General features: G+C 42.2%; 1 protein-coding gene across 1 annotated transcript in view; it reads right to left on the bottom strand.

Moving 5' to 3' along the window:
* Nucleotides 1–12,016: 12,016 nt before the first annotated feature.
* Nucleotides 12,017–15,451, bottom strand: part of LOC105565065 — a 28,841-nt gene continuing 25,406 nt past the window's right edge. The window contains exon 6 of the mRNA XM_012017921.1: nt 12,017–15,451. This exon is cut by the window's right edge and continues 23 nt beyond it. Coding sequence (XP_011873311.1) covers nt 15,055–15,451 — 397 coding nt within the window. The 3' untranslated portion in view covers nt 12,017–15,054.

Here is a 15,451-nt window from a genome sequence, read left to right as displayed (position 1 = left end):
TGGTAAAATAGGGACAGCTAATATTTTTAGTTGTGATAGCTCAATATTTTGCTACGACAGCAAACGGTTTGCTGTCGTAGCAAAATATTGAGCTATCACAACTAAAAATATTAGCTGTCCCTATTTTACCAAGTTTTAGCTACAGCAGCTAAATGTTTTTTTCCGTGCACGACAATGCCTAAACTCCTTTCTTGATCGCACGGGCATTATGAGCGTAACGCAAGAGTGATAACATGCAAATCCACGTTACTATATCGCGCCACGTTTCCGCGTCCCAACTAACCGATTCCGTTTGGCTCCACGTGCCCGCCGCGTCGTTTTGTTTCCAGGACGTGCATGGCATCGAGCCAGCGCGCCGGGTTAGTCCGCAATCATATCGTCCGCGGAATATCAAATCATCCGGGAGTCTTCCCGCATCGAATGCGTAAATCACGGCAAAGCGAGTTAAACGCGGCTCCGGGGGATTTCGATACGCCAAATCATTCGTCGACCCGCGCGGACAGACAGATTGTCATCCGATATTACGTTCCGCAAGCTGCACGCATCATAAACTGCGTCCTCGAAACGCTGTAGACGAAACCGTCATAAACAGCACGTATCCAGGTAACAAAATAGGAAAACAATGGAAGTAATCTTATTATACAGAGTGTTATGTAATACCCGCCTCACGTCTTATTTACGGATAGAGCGGACTAGACCGAGTCGAAAAGTTCTTTACCATTTTGCAATTTTCGCAATAGTTAACGAGTTATTAATTATTAAACGTCGCTGTCTTAGCCCGGCCTGTCGCCCAATTCAAGCTCGCGGTAAGATGCGACCGTCAATCGGCGTTGCTAGGCGCGCGGGGAGGGATAAGAGGATATCTATTAAGGTCTAGCTAAATCTATAATTAAATGTCCTAAGAGAACGAATTAGAGCTCAATAGATAATAACATTGAATAAAAGTGGCAGATCTCTGAAGATCTGATGATTTCAGAATTGGATATAATTAAATATTACACGATTGAGACATATATAATAAGATATTTTCATTTTGCCCGGGACGCATGTCTAAAAGACATCTTTAGGACGGCACTAGGATGTCTTTTAGACTCGCATGTCTGTAATAAAAGGTGTCTTAAAGATATCTTTACGACGTCTTTTAGACATACACTGCGATCTGGGTGGCTATAAATCCATAACGCCAGCGTTGGCCATTTGTTCGGCGCGTATCGCTAAATACATAAAGTGTCAGTACAGTCTCGACAGATGAGGTGCAGCCCTATCGGGGCGACCTTGGGAGCAATGCTGGTCCATAAAACGTATAATGATCGACTCCGAGAGCGACCGCCCGAGATACCACCATCCATCACTACGGATGACAATGCGTAAGAAATATCTGGACACGAGAGCGCGACGCGAGAGAGATTCGACCGAGGGGATCGCTGATAAATGAAGCTGGCGCTCGTGGAGATGTTCCCCGTCGCCGTGAAAAAGGGGTTCAGTTCGGGTACACTTAGCGACACGGTCGATCTCTACGGAAGGCTCGCGACGTCCGTCGCCGTCGTCGGGAGGCGACAGCTGCAACCGTTCTTGAGCACTTAGCGGACAATAGCGTGGGCCGAGCGACGAGCGGAGGAGAGACGCGAGCGCGTGGCGAAGCGAGCTGAAAACGCGATACACGGGAACACGGAGGCAGGTGCGCGAGGGAGGTAATCGAGAGCAGGTACGTGCCGTAACCAGCTCTAAATTCCGACGGGAAATGCGATCCGAGATGAAGCATCTCCCGTGGTTCTTACGTGCTTGGAAATAGGAGCGGAAGCGCGTTCTCGCTTCCTCTGCCCGCGTCATAGACACCGAAATGGGTCTTCGAACGCGAGGGGGGAAAAAAAGGGGGGAAGAAGCGAAAGTGCAGGAGGGCGCTGATGGAGTGGGTAAACACTTCTTCCTGGATGTACTTAGCGAAGACGGCACTTCGCAGAAAGCGGAGCAGCGCGGGCGAGAAGACCTGACGCGTTTGCCCCCTCCCGAGGGAGTCTCCTTGAAGATGAAAAATCATGCTTGCGTGTCGTTACGTAATATCCTACGATTGACGATCGGATCGTTCCTAAAACTACGAAAGTCGATCAGACCTTAATCAAAAGTGACTCGAAGCCCCCCCAGGTGGGGAGATTGGAATTATTGTACGAGGAGAAGAGACTGGCACCTGTGTGGCGCCGGACGCTCCTCGTAAAAAGGCATACGTTCCACACAAAGGCGATACATCCCGAATTAATTAACTAGCTAGCGGATAAGTCGTCGGGTTATATGATAGCGTCCGGACAGGTTGAGGGAGATCGCGTCTTGGCATTGAGGCTCAAAGCTCTAATCCGCAAATAGAATCTCTAAATGCAGTCTTCAAAGCAGGAGTAGGAGCCGCTGGAAGTTCGATTGCCACTCGAGCCGCAGATTGCGTCGCTCACGCATCGAGCATCGCGCACGCAAATGGACCGGCATGTATGATAAGACGCGACTACGGAGCATAATATATTCTTCGTTTGCCGGCTTAGACGCGGGTTTAAGGTAACGAGAAATTCATGCGCTCCTTTGAGCGCTCTCGCGGTTAAAGACATTAAATATGTATGTAGGAGCGAATTCGCGTCAATGAGATTCACGGAACTTTTGCGCATCCTTGCCAGTCCTTTACGCGCTTCCCCATTGATCATTTTGAGAGTTAGCCAGGGCATACTAATTGCGGAGGTTTAGACAAAGGGATGCCTTATCGGGGCTTTGGCGGCCTATGTAAATGCGATTAATCCAGTGGAAGTTGCTGAAACCTTCGAATGTAATTGAATTGGGTTTTGCGTCTTAAATGAGAAGAGGGGGGGAGGGGGAGAAACGACAGGGGAGAGAATTTTAAGAGAATAGAAAAAAGGAAGGGTGTGTTAAACAAAGAAAGTAGCAGGGGCAAATATTGAATTCGATAAAATCCCTCCGATGCAACTGATTAAACTCCACCCTTATCGGTTTTCTTATTTAATCCTCTATTGTTACTTGTTTGACTTGAGTTTCTATCGGGGAAAAAAGATTTCATTTTAAAAACGTCAAGTCGCGTGCGCCGCAAAAGTCGGCGAAGTTGTAATTCCGAAACGTCTGTCACTCCGAACGACGACACACCGTAAGGGTTGCAATCCCTGTTATTATCGTTTCGTATTCGATGACGCTGCAAAACGTCAGACTTACCGTACGCTGACACGAGAAAACGGAGGGACTTTCCACGTACCGAACAATGAGCGCAACGGAGTGATCCCGGCGGTAATCCGAAAGTTCCCGATTCGGGCTTTCTTTATCCGGAATTAAACCGCCGCCGGAAATGGTAGCGAGAAAACCTGGCGATGGACAATGTAACTCGTCGGGTGGAGAACTGCAGGGAAATTATTTACCGAACTCACCGTCTCGCTGAGGCGCAGCAGGGTGAAATTTTTGCGGCCAACGTCCCCGTCGAGCAAAATGCATCCACGGTGTGCGTGCCACAACGACGCGACCAGACGCGACTACTGCTGAGGCTTAACGACTTTGGCGCTACGATAGAATCTGTAATTAAAGGACGAGTTAATTCTCAATGAATCGTATCTCTCCTCGACGTCGTCGGAAACGGAGCAGTTACATTTTTTTTTTTTTCGGAAGTTCATCCAACGAGTTCCCGTATCTGAAGATAATCGCGCGCCTCGCGCTCTATTGGCGACGAGGCCGATCTCTCGCCGTTCGAAAATTCCGCGTGCTTGTCCCTCCGTTTTCGCCAAATTAGATGTCACCGACCGTGAGTCGGCATCTCTTCTCGCATATGTTGCGCACCTCCGAAGGTCCACTTTTCCCCCCCTTTTTATTATCGACTCACTTTTCGCCTATGACCCTCCGAACCATAACGCCACCCTTTGTCAGAGGGAGAATCTACTATTACGCAAATGCGCATAGCAGGATATAATTAATTTTAGTTCGATTAAACTAAAATTATATGTCATGTCGCACGAAATATGTGAAAGCTCCTGTATTCCAAAGGGCAGCTTTGAATTAATTTCCGAGTTGAATAAATACAAGCTTTCTAATTTTTTTTTCACGAAATTGAAATTACATCTCGAAAATTGGAAATGCGGAAATATCCAAGTTTAAAAAGGTAATAAAATATTACAAATCTGCCGATCGTTTTGCAAGATTGCATGTCTCATCGTTATTTCGTTCCGGTTCTTTTTATTTTCTTAATTAATGCCAGACTCTGCGTCTCGCGTTGCATTCTGTAATCAAATGGTGTTCTATAGAGTCGAGCCAGCAGGCGTTGCCCGACGGATGAGGCTGTGAACCGCGGCTAACGCATTAACTCGATCTCACGGCGCATTAGAAACGATGAGCGATCGAATGTTTAACGAATGCCGTTAAAAGCTACACGGGAAGATATCCGTTTTCAGCCGATGTGTCAATCGGCAAATAGTATAGCATTAATTTACGGTGAAAATAAGCTATTACAAGACGAGTAAATCGGGTAGGGAGATTATTAACGTGTACGCGAATGTTGGAGCATATAATCCACTTAAATTAATTAACGCACTCCCCCTCTCCCCCCCCCCACACGTATTGCAAACTATGACATTCAGCAGCAACGTGCTTCTCGTACAATTAAGAACGGTTATTATATCGCTATTGTACATCGTATACATGGGAAATATGTAAATGCATTATTAAATGACTAATTACTTTCGACGAAAACTGATTTTTTACCCGAAATAAAATTATCGTCAACGTTACAGCCGAGACAGAGATTTCACTAATATTGACAAAAGTCGGGTAAACTTTAAAATTTGATTTACCCGTCACTCACCTCCATAATTATTCAGGTTACGAGCCAGCTAGGAGAGATTTAGTTCTTTGTAAAGCTTTTTATTAATAATTTCCTCGTTTTTTCCCCTCTTTTTTAATAAAGGAGGCTTTCACTTCGAGTAAACGGTGAAATAAAACTAGTTTGCAACCTGCGTGGAAAATGTTTTTCGGCACAATAGAATTTTGTACGATCTATTGGTTGCGGTAAACGTATACAGTGGTTGACTTTTAAAATGTTTTTCGGTACAATGCACGTCGTATTTGTGAGGGAAAAACGAAAACGATCAGTGCGTGGCGTTACTTTTCGCCCTTTTCTCGAAGAGAAAAAAATCTACGCGACTACAATTCGCGAGGGGCGTATTGCAGTATGGCGCTATATTCCGCAATCCCGGCCATAAACTTTTAACAAGATATAAAGGGCGTCAACAAGCCTTGGAAGATGGATCTCGTCCTCGCACAGCTCAGAAATTGTGGCATAATTCCGCTCGTCCGTAGCCCCGATCGTTCCTCCCTTTACCTCTGACTGGCGAAGAAAAAGTATTGTCATCCGGCGAACGCGATTTACGAGTTAAAACTTCACGGGTCGTATAACTTCTAACGCATCGGTACCGAGGCAATGCGAGCGGCTGTGCTGCCTCAAAAGAGATTCTCATGCCTTCCCCGATAAACGTATTGGAAGCGGTCGATGGAATCTATAAACGATATGCCCGTAGAAAAGCGTATTATATAATCGTAAAGTATTACTCGCGAGTTCTGGTCGTGCCTATACAAAACGATAGAAATGAAGATGGAAATAGGACGTTTATAAATTGGTGGGCGGAAGAAGGCCAATGCGAGCCAAACGCGGGTGACTGTGCGAAAATGCCCAATATGGAACTTTTTATTGAATTTGTAATTTAACCAAACGCTTCGACCCATTTTCGGGTGATCCTCAGTGAGACTAAGAGCAGAAACTTATAAAAAGGTGTTGCTTAAAATTGACTAAGACGTTTACACTTGTCGATACGAATCGATCATTGTAAATATAAGAAATTGTTTCCGTTCCTTCGTCCTTGCTGCAGAGCAGCCAAAGTAGATAATAATCTCTGTTCTAAAGTCATCCTCAACTTAATTAAGGAGCCCGTGCCGGAAGCCAGTGGAATGTCTGACGAAATCCGGAGGCTAACGAGCTAACGTAACGACGTGACGATTAACTGGGTTTCCGCAAAGCGAAGCGTGAGCATAAATAACACATATAAGCCTGGAATTCTTCAGACTTTTATTTAGACACATACAAAATCGATGTAGCATCTTTTGAGTTTTTTTTCCCGCAAAGTAAACGAAATGAATATAAGAAAAACACGCCCGGGCAAATCCTTGTACATGTCACGAATCCAATCAACTTTTTTCAATCCAATTTATATCTCGCTTCAACGCTACTTTCTTTAAATAGTTAGAGTGCTCCACTTAAAGCTCACTAGAGCACCGCGGAAACCAACCACCGAATGACGTCAAGAGTAGTCGCACGCCTAGGTAGTGGCGCAAGAAATTTCATCACGAATTTAGGGTTCGTAGCTGAACGTTTGACATAATAAAAAAGGGGGTTCGCGAATGCCACGTCTCGAGACATTAGAAAGGATTTTGCATATACCGAGCTGAAATGCTCCGTAAGCGCCATTTACAAAGTCGTCGACTTGGATAGTGGACTATAATATTTACAGTTGAAAGCAAGTGCGCTGGGGGACAGCCACCCTTATTCAATCTGTCTCAAACGTCACCCAGATTTAACCTCGGACCTTTAAGCCTTATATGCGGCTTCCCAGCATCGGGGGTCAAGTATTTCGTACACCGTACACCGTGCGAAATACTACGAGAATTTATGTCCTCGGTGCGCAAAACCACCCGTCACATATCTTCGTGATATCCCGTCGGCTTTTTACACGTCGATCGTAAAAAGAAGCGAACCGGGTCCCCGAAGGCGTCGTTGAGAACACCGGCCACGGGTTGGGTATGTCTCCGTTTTTTCTCTGCCCTATTCCCTCTCGTGGAAATCCTTTCGTCAGCATCGCCCGCACGATTCGCCTTATATCGTTCAGCACCTCCGAAGGCATCCTTCTGTTTTTCGGCCGAACATGTCCGTCTCGCAACTGCGAAAATAAACGTGGCAATTCACCGGAAGATGGAAAATGGAAGAATGCAACACAGTCTGGGTCGCGAGCAACGCCTAACCGGAAATTCGGTGGAGGCGCGGAAGATGGATTTGAGATCTTCAAGAATAAGGGGAAAATACGAAAGGTGCAACTGGGAGATTAATATAACACAGCGCTATGGTTTTGTCAGCTGTAAAATATTTCACGATATTATACATATCGGAAGCAATATATTTAACCCTCGTACTATCGGATGTGAAATGATGTCAAGGTGGACGTCGTGTCCTTGAATCGAATCATCCTCAATAATCTTTAAAAGGAGGGCACTTCACCGTCACTGTCACCGCCGCGCCGTCGTAATGCCCGGCCTTCATAAATCATATCTATTTCATTGTCAAAACCAGAACCTTAGATTACATCCCTCTGTCATCTCCGCTAACTCGCCTAATTGCGTAATACATCGCGTAGAACTTCGGATTAAACGGAGCCCGTTTTACGGTGTAACATTTATCCATGGCGATGCAAATTTTACGAGCCTTTCGTTATGCTCACTTCCGTTTCGTTACTTTTTCTACTGCCTTGAATTATTCGAAGATCTGAATAAAATTTGTTTCATATGTAAATCATAAATAGCTGCTGCACAAGATATTAAATAGCTGTATAATATGTTTTGTAGCAGCAAATACTTGATATCTCCGCGTATCATGAAAATAATTTCCGTCGGAATAAGAGATCCTTGAAAAGAACTCAGAGAATAATCATTCCGAGAAGAAAAGATACAGATTTTCACAATATTAGTTATATGATGCTTCCATCGGCTGCGGAATAATATTTAAAGATATTTATTTAAAAAAACAGCTGTGAAATAATATTTGAAGCAAATGCATTTTTATTTTATACGCTAACAGTTAACAAAAACTAAAATTTTTACGTAGTTTCTGTTCGTCCTACTAAGTTCTGCCGGGAGCTCTCAAAGTTAATAAAATGACTACATTTGGCAAAAAACGAGGACTCACCTTACAGAAAGTGGAATCTTCTGGGATACCTTCTTTGCAGTTCGTCGTTGTTTTGTGTCTTGTCGCAAATGTGTCCATGAAACTTTTGATAGCTGCCAGCGGACTGCGTTACCGCATTTCTCCATGAAGCCCCTCATCTCGGAATCTTCCGAGTTCACCTGTCTTTGCCTAGATACTTCATTTTATTCTCCCACTCTCTCTCTCTCTCTCTCTCTCTCTCTCTCTCTCTCTCTCTCTCTCTCTCTCTCTCTCTCTCTCTCTCTGGCTGGAGAGGCAAACCGCGCCAGCGAAATAGTTGCCCTAGTTTCAGGTTCGTCCAAGTACGATGAGAAAAAGCAACAATCTTAACTAGAACGTGCCAATGCTGGCTCAAGATATTAAGCCCACGCGAGCCTGCGATCCCTCGATCCTTCCTAAGTCACGTGCGCATCGAAGCACATGCGAAATCTCATCTGTTAAAAATCTAAAATAACTTCACAGTGATCGTAAACAGAATTGATAACGCACGAAACGCTTCTTCTGCAAGACGGTGACAAGATAGAATGTCACGAATTGTTTTTTATTAACAATGTCACTGAGAAAAAGAAAAGTAAGTTATACAAAAATTTAATTAAGCAATTTTACAACATGAGGCAAGATAAGGAATGGAAGCTACTGCGCTTTCTAAATATGCAAAGATTTTACCAGCTATTTCGTTACGCAGTTAGATTACGAATTCTTAAGCGCTCGCTCGATAGGGAGGAATTTCCGCGAAAATGTTAACTAATAGTAACCATAGACCGTGTTATTACTAGCCTGTGTCTCTTGCTAAACGCGGAATGTAAAATATTTATAAAATTTCCTACGATAAATTCCTAAGACAGCGGAGATCTTCAGATAAAATAGATAAAAACGGAACAAAATATTAATCTTAATAAGGTAACAGATAAGACTAACAACAAGTACTGATGAGAGATAAAAAGTTAATAAATAAAATAAAAATGTAAAAAGTGTAATAAATGCATTGTTGGTATTTTATACAATTTTAAAGTTTGCACATGCAATCGATAAGTACTTCTTCTTTAATCCACGTTGGTATCTGTCATAAAAAGCGCAATCGTTAAATCGCGCGGAAATAACGAAGGTTTATTAGCAAATGGCAAAAATGCGCTGGTCGACTGTACTTTTGTTAGTCACGCATGGTGGCATGATGGGAGAATATTTCGCAACGGAAACTAGAAAAGCTATTGAACGAATTGAAGGTATGAAAGGACCACGTCCTATGCGTAGCTAAGAGATATTGACGTTTAGTCGATAATATTGATAGACCGTATTAAACTGTTTGAGCTGCTTGTTTCCTTCGCGATCAAACAGTTTAGGTGCGATAATAAAGGTAATCGAATGCGCCGACGTCTTATCAATATCAAAGTATCACGATAAGTGTAATATGGAGGAACGGCTGACGATCAAGCGGCATTAAATGTGCATTAGACCCACCATTCTGTAACTTTAATGACAGAGTCGTTGTCATCACTGCTATATTGTGCATAATATATGGTAAATATGTGTATAATGTATCGTACAAAATGCCACGAAACAATAACCGACAATGACATCGTTAAGAGTTTACAGAATAGAGGTCTTATTATATGAGAAGAGACAGATAGCAAAGAAGCAAAGAAAGTTTCAAATAAATAATCCGCGATTACCTTGATAGAAACATCTAAATTATTCAAGATAAACGAATTACAGAAGACTGAAAAAACCTTTTTAACAAAAGTGGAACTGTTAAATGTAATAGAAGCAAGAATATCCCTCAAGTCTTGAATTTTAAATTAGGAGGAGCTAGATGAGAAGACTCTTGGAGTGGAGATTCTCACTTGGTCCGTGCCCCTTTAAAAAAACGAGAGGTTTAAAGATAACGAGTCTCATCACGTACTATAATCATAGTACAATAAAGAGTGCAATGCAGCCCAGGATATTCTGAAATAGAAGGCTTTTACGAAAATTTCCGGTTAGCGAAAGAGCCACTGATTTCGCGAAGCCCCGTGCATTTCGCTCACCGCTATTGCACTTTATCGTAGCGGTAGCCGCTGGGCAATCTTCCCTCGCGAATGCACGGACACATTTTTCTGGTGTGTCGTTTCGCTTCCCTTAAAAATAACAATAGAGACAGGATAACATGTGGAATTAATTTGCTAGCGTGATTGATGTTTAAATATCGTCACCGAAACGACGCACGGGAAACTTTTATAAGCTTTTATTAAATTTAAAAGTAAATACTCTCTATTAAAGCATTTCTTGTAGCATTGTTTGAAATAATATTTATTGTAAAAAAGTTCATTCGCTAACATATTCACAAAATTATCCTCTACATATAATCTCACGATTATACGACTAGAAAAATTACTCGACCAACGCACACAATAATAAATCATGAGAAATCGAGGTTGATTAACGTCAATCAATTAATCGGAGTTTTATAATATATAAATAACAAACTCTTTAAAATGTGAGTAATCGAAGAACTTAAATATATACAATTTTACGCAATAAAGTATTACAATACATAATTTATCAGGATTAACTTGTCTAATAAACGATCCTTTGCCAAACTACTTACAACTTCGCAAGTTGTTTATGATGATCCAATCTTCTTAACTATTCATCATATTTTTAAATCATATCCCAAGTCTAATGATTATTCTTATTCATACATGGTTCTTTGATATTTCACTTCTCATCAAACGCTTTAAATTCGTCACAACGATAAATATAAGAGAACATCTGTTACAAAAATGTCCGATGTTTTTGTAACAATTTACAAAAACTCACAAGAGTTTGCCGGAGTAAATGCAATATTCGGCAATACTTTTATTGCTATTAAAATTATTTGGCAATTTCTGTATTTAAAGTAAATATAGGACCACGTGTCGAACGAGTATTTAACAAAATAAATGCATACAACTCTTCATTCTTATGTAAAAAAAGAGATGCGCACATAAATTGCGTATCTTAATATTTATCGGACATCCATGAAAAGAGTACGTGTATTTTTGTAATAGAATTGTCGAATTCTTTTGATTGCAACAGTCTGAATCGTCGAAAGTACGGACGTTTGAGATGTCAAGTCATGCAATTAACGCGTAATCTATAAATAGTCTTTACTATTATATTTTATATAATATATTTCATAGTCTTAAATTTTAAAGCTTACATTTGGTCTGAACGTGTCTACATACGTATACATATATAGTTACTCTACGATATTCTTATTATTGGCTAATTAGAGAAGGTCCCCTTGTTAGTGAATTTTTATCTGAAAGATCACGAGGGAGCTACAACTGCGCTTAATACTTCCATAAAGTTTCGTAATAGAGAAATAACAGAGATTCTGATCGCAAGAAGTAGTATTTTATTTTACAAGCAATTTCGAAAGCAAGAAGATCACATGTTTATGTTATTTCATAGCAGGGTTGGGAAAGTCACTTTATAAAAGTATCTAGTTACAATTTTTTTACTGAAAATGTGACCAGTTATAGTTACTCAAAAAGCAACATATCGTTACTTTCTTGCAATGCAAATAAAAATATTAAATCTGCGTTTAAATTGTAAAGTGTCGATAAAGGCGTTTATGCGCAAATGCAAGACTTAATGCATTCTGTGGAGGTTTAAAAAATATATGAAGTAACTATTAACCATTATGTTAATGAAAGCTCTGTGTAAGAACAATAGTGAGTTAAGATAAGGACGATAAGAGAGCTGATATGAAGATATGAAGATATGAAAAATTCCCGAAACGTCTGACGTTAATTAAATTTGTCGATATTTAACACTCAAAAAGATAGATTGATGTGTTCTTGTTCATTTCCATCTATGTGAAAACACCTTTAAATATAGTATTAAAAATTTGTCGAAGGCCCTTATCGCCCTTATCTTAACTCACTATTGCAACTATTAAATTGGTTCCTAGTTATCGAAAAAATGTAACTGACAATAAGTCCAGTTACAGTTACAGATGGAGAGGAAGTAACGAAGTTAAGGTAGAATTACCCCAAAAAAAGTAACTTCGTTACAAGTTAACGAGTTACTTCCCAACCCTGTTTCATAGTCATAACGAACCATTTGGAGCAATAATGTATCGGCTACTGTAAATGAGGTACGTATTTCGCGTAGATTAATATGTCATTGAGCGGAGCCTTTTAATTACACAGTCGTATAATTACGCGAGGAGTAAAATAAAACAGTGATCTCGTCGGGAAAGAGATTTGCACTTCGGCTTTTATACATATAAATGCGCGTGAGAAAATTTTACAGTAATATCGTGTTTTATTGAAGGCCACTTTCCGCCGCGCGGGATTAAATAGTGTTGATTTCTCTCTTTTTACACGGTGACTTCGTTGCACTTTTAATTAAAGCATCAAATAGCAGATAGGGGCCTTTAATAAATTGAGAGATGTTCGCATCGAGTTATCTGGTTAACAGATCTCTTTTTTTTTCGATTCGTTTTTAATTATACTTCAGCGCGAACTTTCAAGTTTAACAGAGATAACTCGCCGACGGCTCAATGAGATCATCTCTTTAATTTCGTGTGCTACAAACGCGTGTACACAACTACGAATCTCGCTAAGAGCTCTCTAGCACCGTACGCAGTAGCCGCGTATCGTACATCTTCCAATATTGAAGGAACTAGATACTAAGAGTAATCTCATTAATAACTGCTTGCCTTACCTCGACGGATAAAAATATGTAGGCTCTCCGAAAATATCTGACATTAGTTCCCGCACATGTATGTATATGTATATGTATGTATCATGTAAATCTATTAATTATTCAAAATAGGTAGTCATTTCGTTATATCGTTATACGGATATTCGTGGATATGACGGCGAATATTATTACAGTTTTTGTCTGTGACTTTAGAATAGTATGCTTTTGTACTTTACGACAGCATTAATCGCGAAGAATTATGACATAGGTACTCGTCAAACTCGAGAAGCACAATCAAACCCATTACGCGATAATGAAATTTTAATGACCGGTACGCCCGTTAAATGTAAACGTACGTTCGTAATGCGCGGACCGCGTATCGCGTTTCGTACACCGGCGGCCACAAAGCTCGACTAACGAGCCGATATCAATACAATTCGATATCAATCCGTTCGACATTAGTTAAATTAATAGGCTCTGTAACGTCGCTTGTAATTGTAATTAAAAATTTTCACGGAAATAAATGCGCACTCGATGACTACGTGGTAGAGCGACAGACTGTTTTCCGCGAGTGAAAATTTTAAATAATAATCCCTGAGAGCATGCGCCGTTCTCTCCTCCCGTGCTGATGCTCGTTGACAGGTTCTACAGATCGAACGATCGAACGCGCCGTTACGTTTAACCGATTTACGCTGCCTTGTGTGTGCAGACAATTTGCGAGAGCCCGTACGTACATACGTCTATAAGAAGAGGAGCGGCTACACGAGACCTCGTCTCTCCGAAGAATAGAGTAATTTCTACGGCTCGCTCCCTACAACGGATTACGTTCCGAGAAGAAAGAGGAGAAAAAGTCCCCGCCTATAATTATGGCTACGACAGTAAGGGGACAGAAAGAGAGATAGCGAGAGAAAGGACAAAATTGGATAGGGGTGAATAAAGTTGGTCGATCGATTTTCCCTTTTCCGTAGTGCTAATTATACGCCGCCCGCTCGTCGGACCCCGCGATTAGGGATGTTAATTAAAAATTCCGGTCCGTCCGAATAAACGCGTCACAATGAAACGACCTATTATTTGTTCGTTACGGAAACCGACGCGGCTACGCGCGCAATACGTATCCGCCGCGTCCTACGGTTTCATTGTTCGGCAAGCGAAACTCTCGAATATGCCATTAACGAATCGTCGAGTAACGAAGGGAAATTTTCAACGGCGTTCCCCGGGCGAATTCGTCGAAATGCCCGTCATGTATCATTCATGAGGCGGAGCGAATAGGCAGGTAGTTTCGTTATTACTTTCGGCCCGCGGCAAAAGTGGAAGGAAAAAACAAAGGGGGAGGGGAAGGAAAGGAGAAAAAGGGGAGACCGCGTTGGGAAAACGTTCTTCAACGTCCGCCCTCCTGTTGCATGTCCACGCGACACACCTTTAATTTCCGGTGAGTACCTGAAGACACCCCGGGCTTCATTTCGCACGCGCAGGAAATAGATGCGAAATATTCCTCTGCCCGAGAGTAGATCCTTCTCCATCTGCGAAGTGAACGAGCGAGCGAGGTCGAGGCGATGTTCATCGCGCAAAGTGGAATATGAGGCAAAGCCGTCATTTGGAAACCGCGTAATGTGCAAACAGAGCGATTACCCGGATTCACAAGTCCATGAGGAATCTGATGATCATATTGTAATCAAGTTGAGATCGCGTTCAAATCAATAGTCAAGTTGATATTTAGAGGATCTCATTACGATATCTGGAAAATATTCTGTAGATGTCCACGATATAGTCATGTTGCGATTGATATCATATTGAAATCGAATCAACAACTCCATTTATCGACTTGAATACGATATCTGCTACCCAGTGAAAAATAATTCCTCGGTCGATGTCGAATCGACATCGACAGCTTCAAATTGATGTCGATCGATCGATGAATTATTTTCCACTGGGTATACATCAATTAAATCATCAAGAACTGGTCGACGCTGATACGATTATCTTCTATACATCAAATACGTATACGTCTATAAATGTTACATATACGTCGACAAGATGTCGACAAAGTATTATGCGGATCACTTCTTGCGAAGATCAATGAAGAATCTAGTCGTCTTGTCAAATGAAACGGCCCGAGAAATAATGATCGATATCGATTTGATCATCAGCTTGTGAACCCGGGTTAGTTATCGCTTTGACGGCTCGATAAGGGCCGCTGGTGCGCGGAGCAGTGGTACTTTTCAGGAGAATCTATAAAGGAATAGATACGAGAAATGCATGTTGAAGATGGCATTGAAGCAGAAGCGATTACGAAGGATTTCACAGCCGTATTTCGTCCACGGTAGATCCGCAGCTGGACCATCGTCACGGAATTAACCGTCATCTTCGCGCGTTCTCCAGACTCCGGAAGATTAGACGCACGTCGCCTTGTATCCGAGCACGACGTCGGACGTTTTGCTGCAGGATGGACGATCAAAGTGATGCACGGAGTTGTTTCTCTCTCTAATCGTGCTGCACTTTACCAGGCTGTCCTGCCTGTTGTCCACGTTGTTGATGCTGCCGCGTAGGTCCCTGCGCGACAACGATTTCCCGAGGGTCTCGATCCTGTCGACGTTACTGACGCTCAGGCGCTTGTCCCTTTGCAGGGAGCTCCTGCTGTAACCCGGCGTTTCCTCGTCCCTCTCCAGGAAGTTGCACACGCTGACGCGTCTCTCCCGCAGCAGGGACTTGCCGGGCGGAAACGTGGGCCTCGCCAGCACGTCCGTTCTGTCGAAGTGGCAGATGCTGTTGACGCGGTCGCGCTGCGCC

The sequence above is a fragment of the Vollenhovia emeryi genome, unplaced genomic scaffold, assembly GCF_000949405.1.
Source record: "Vollenhovia emeryi isolate VEMERY1.0 unplaced genomic scaffold, V.emery_V1.0 DF939155.1, whole genome shotgun sequence".
In the NCBI taxonomy this organism is placed as follows: domain Eukaryota; kingdom Metazoa; phylum Arthropoda; class Insecta; order Hymenoptera; family Formicidae; genus Vollenhovia; species Vollenhovia emeryi.
This window is presented reverse-complemented; position numbering and strand designations above follow the sequence as displayed.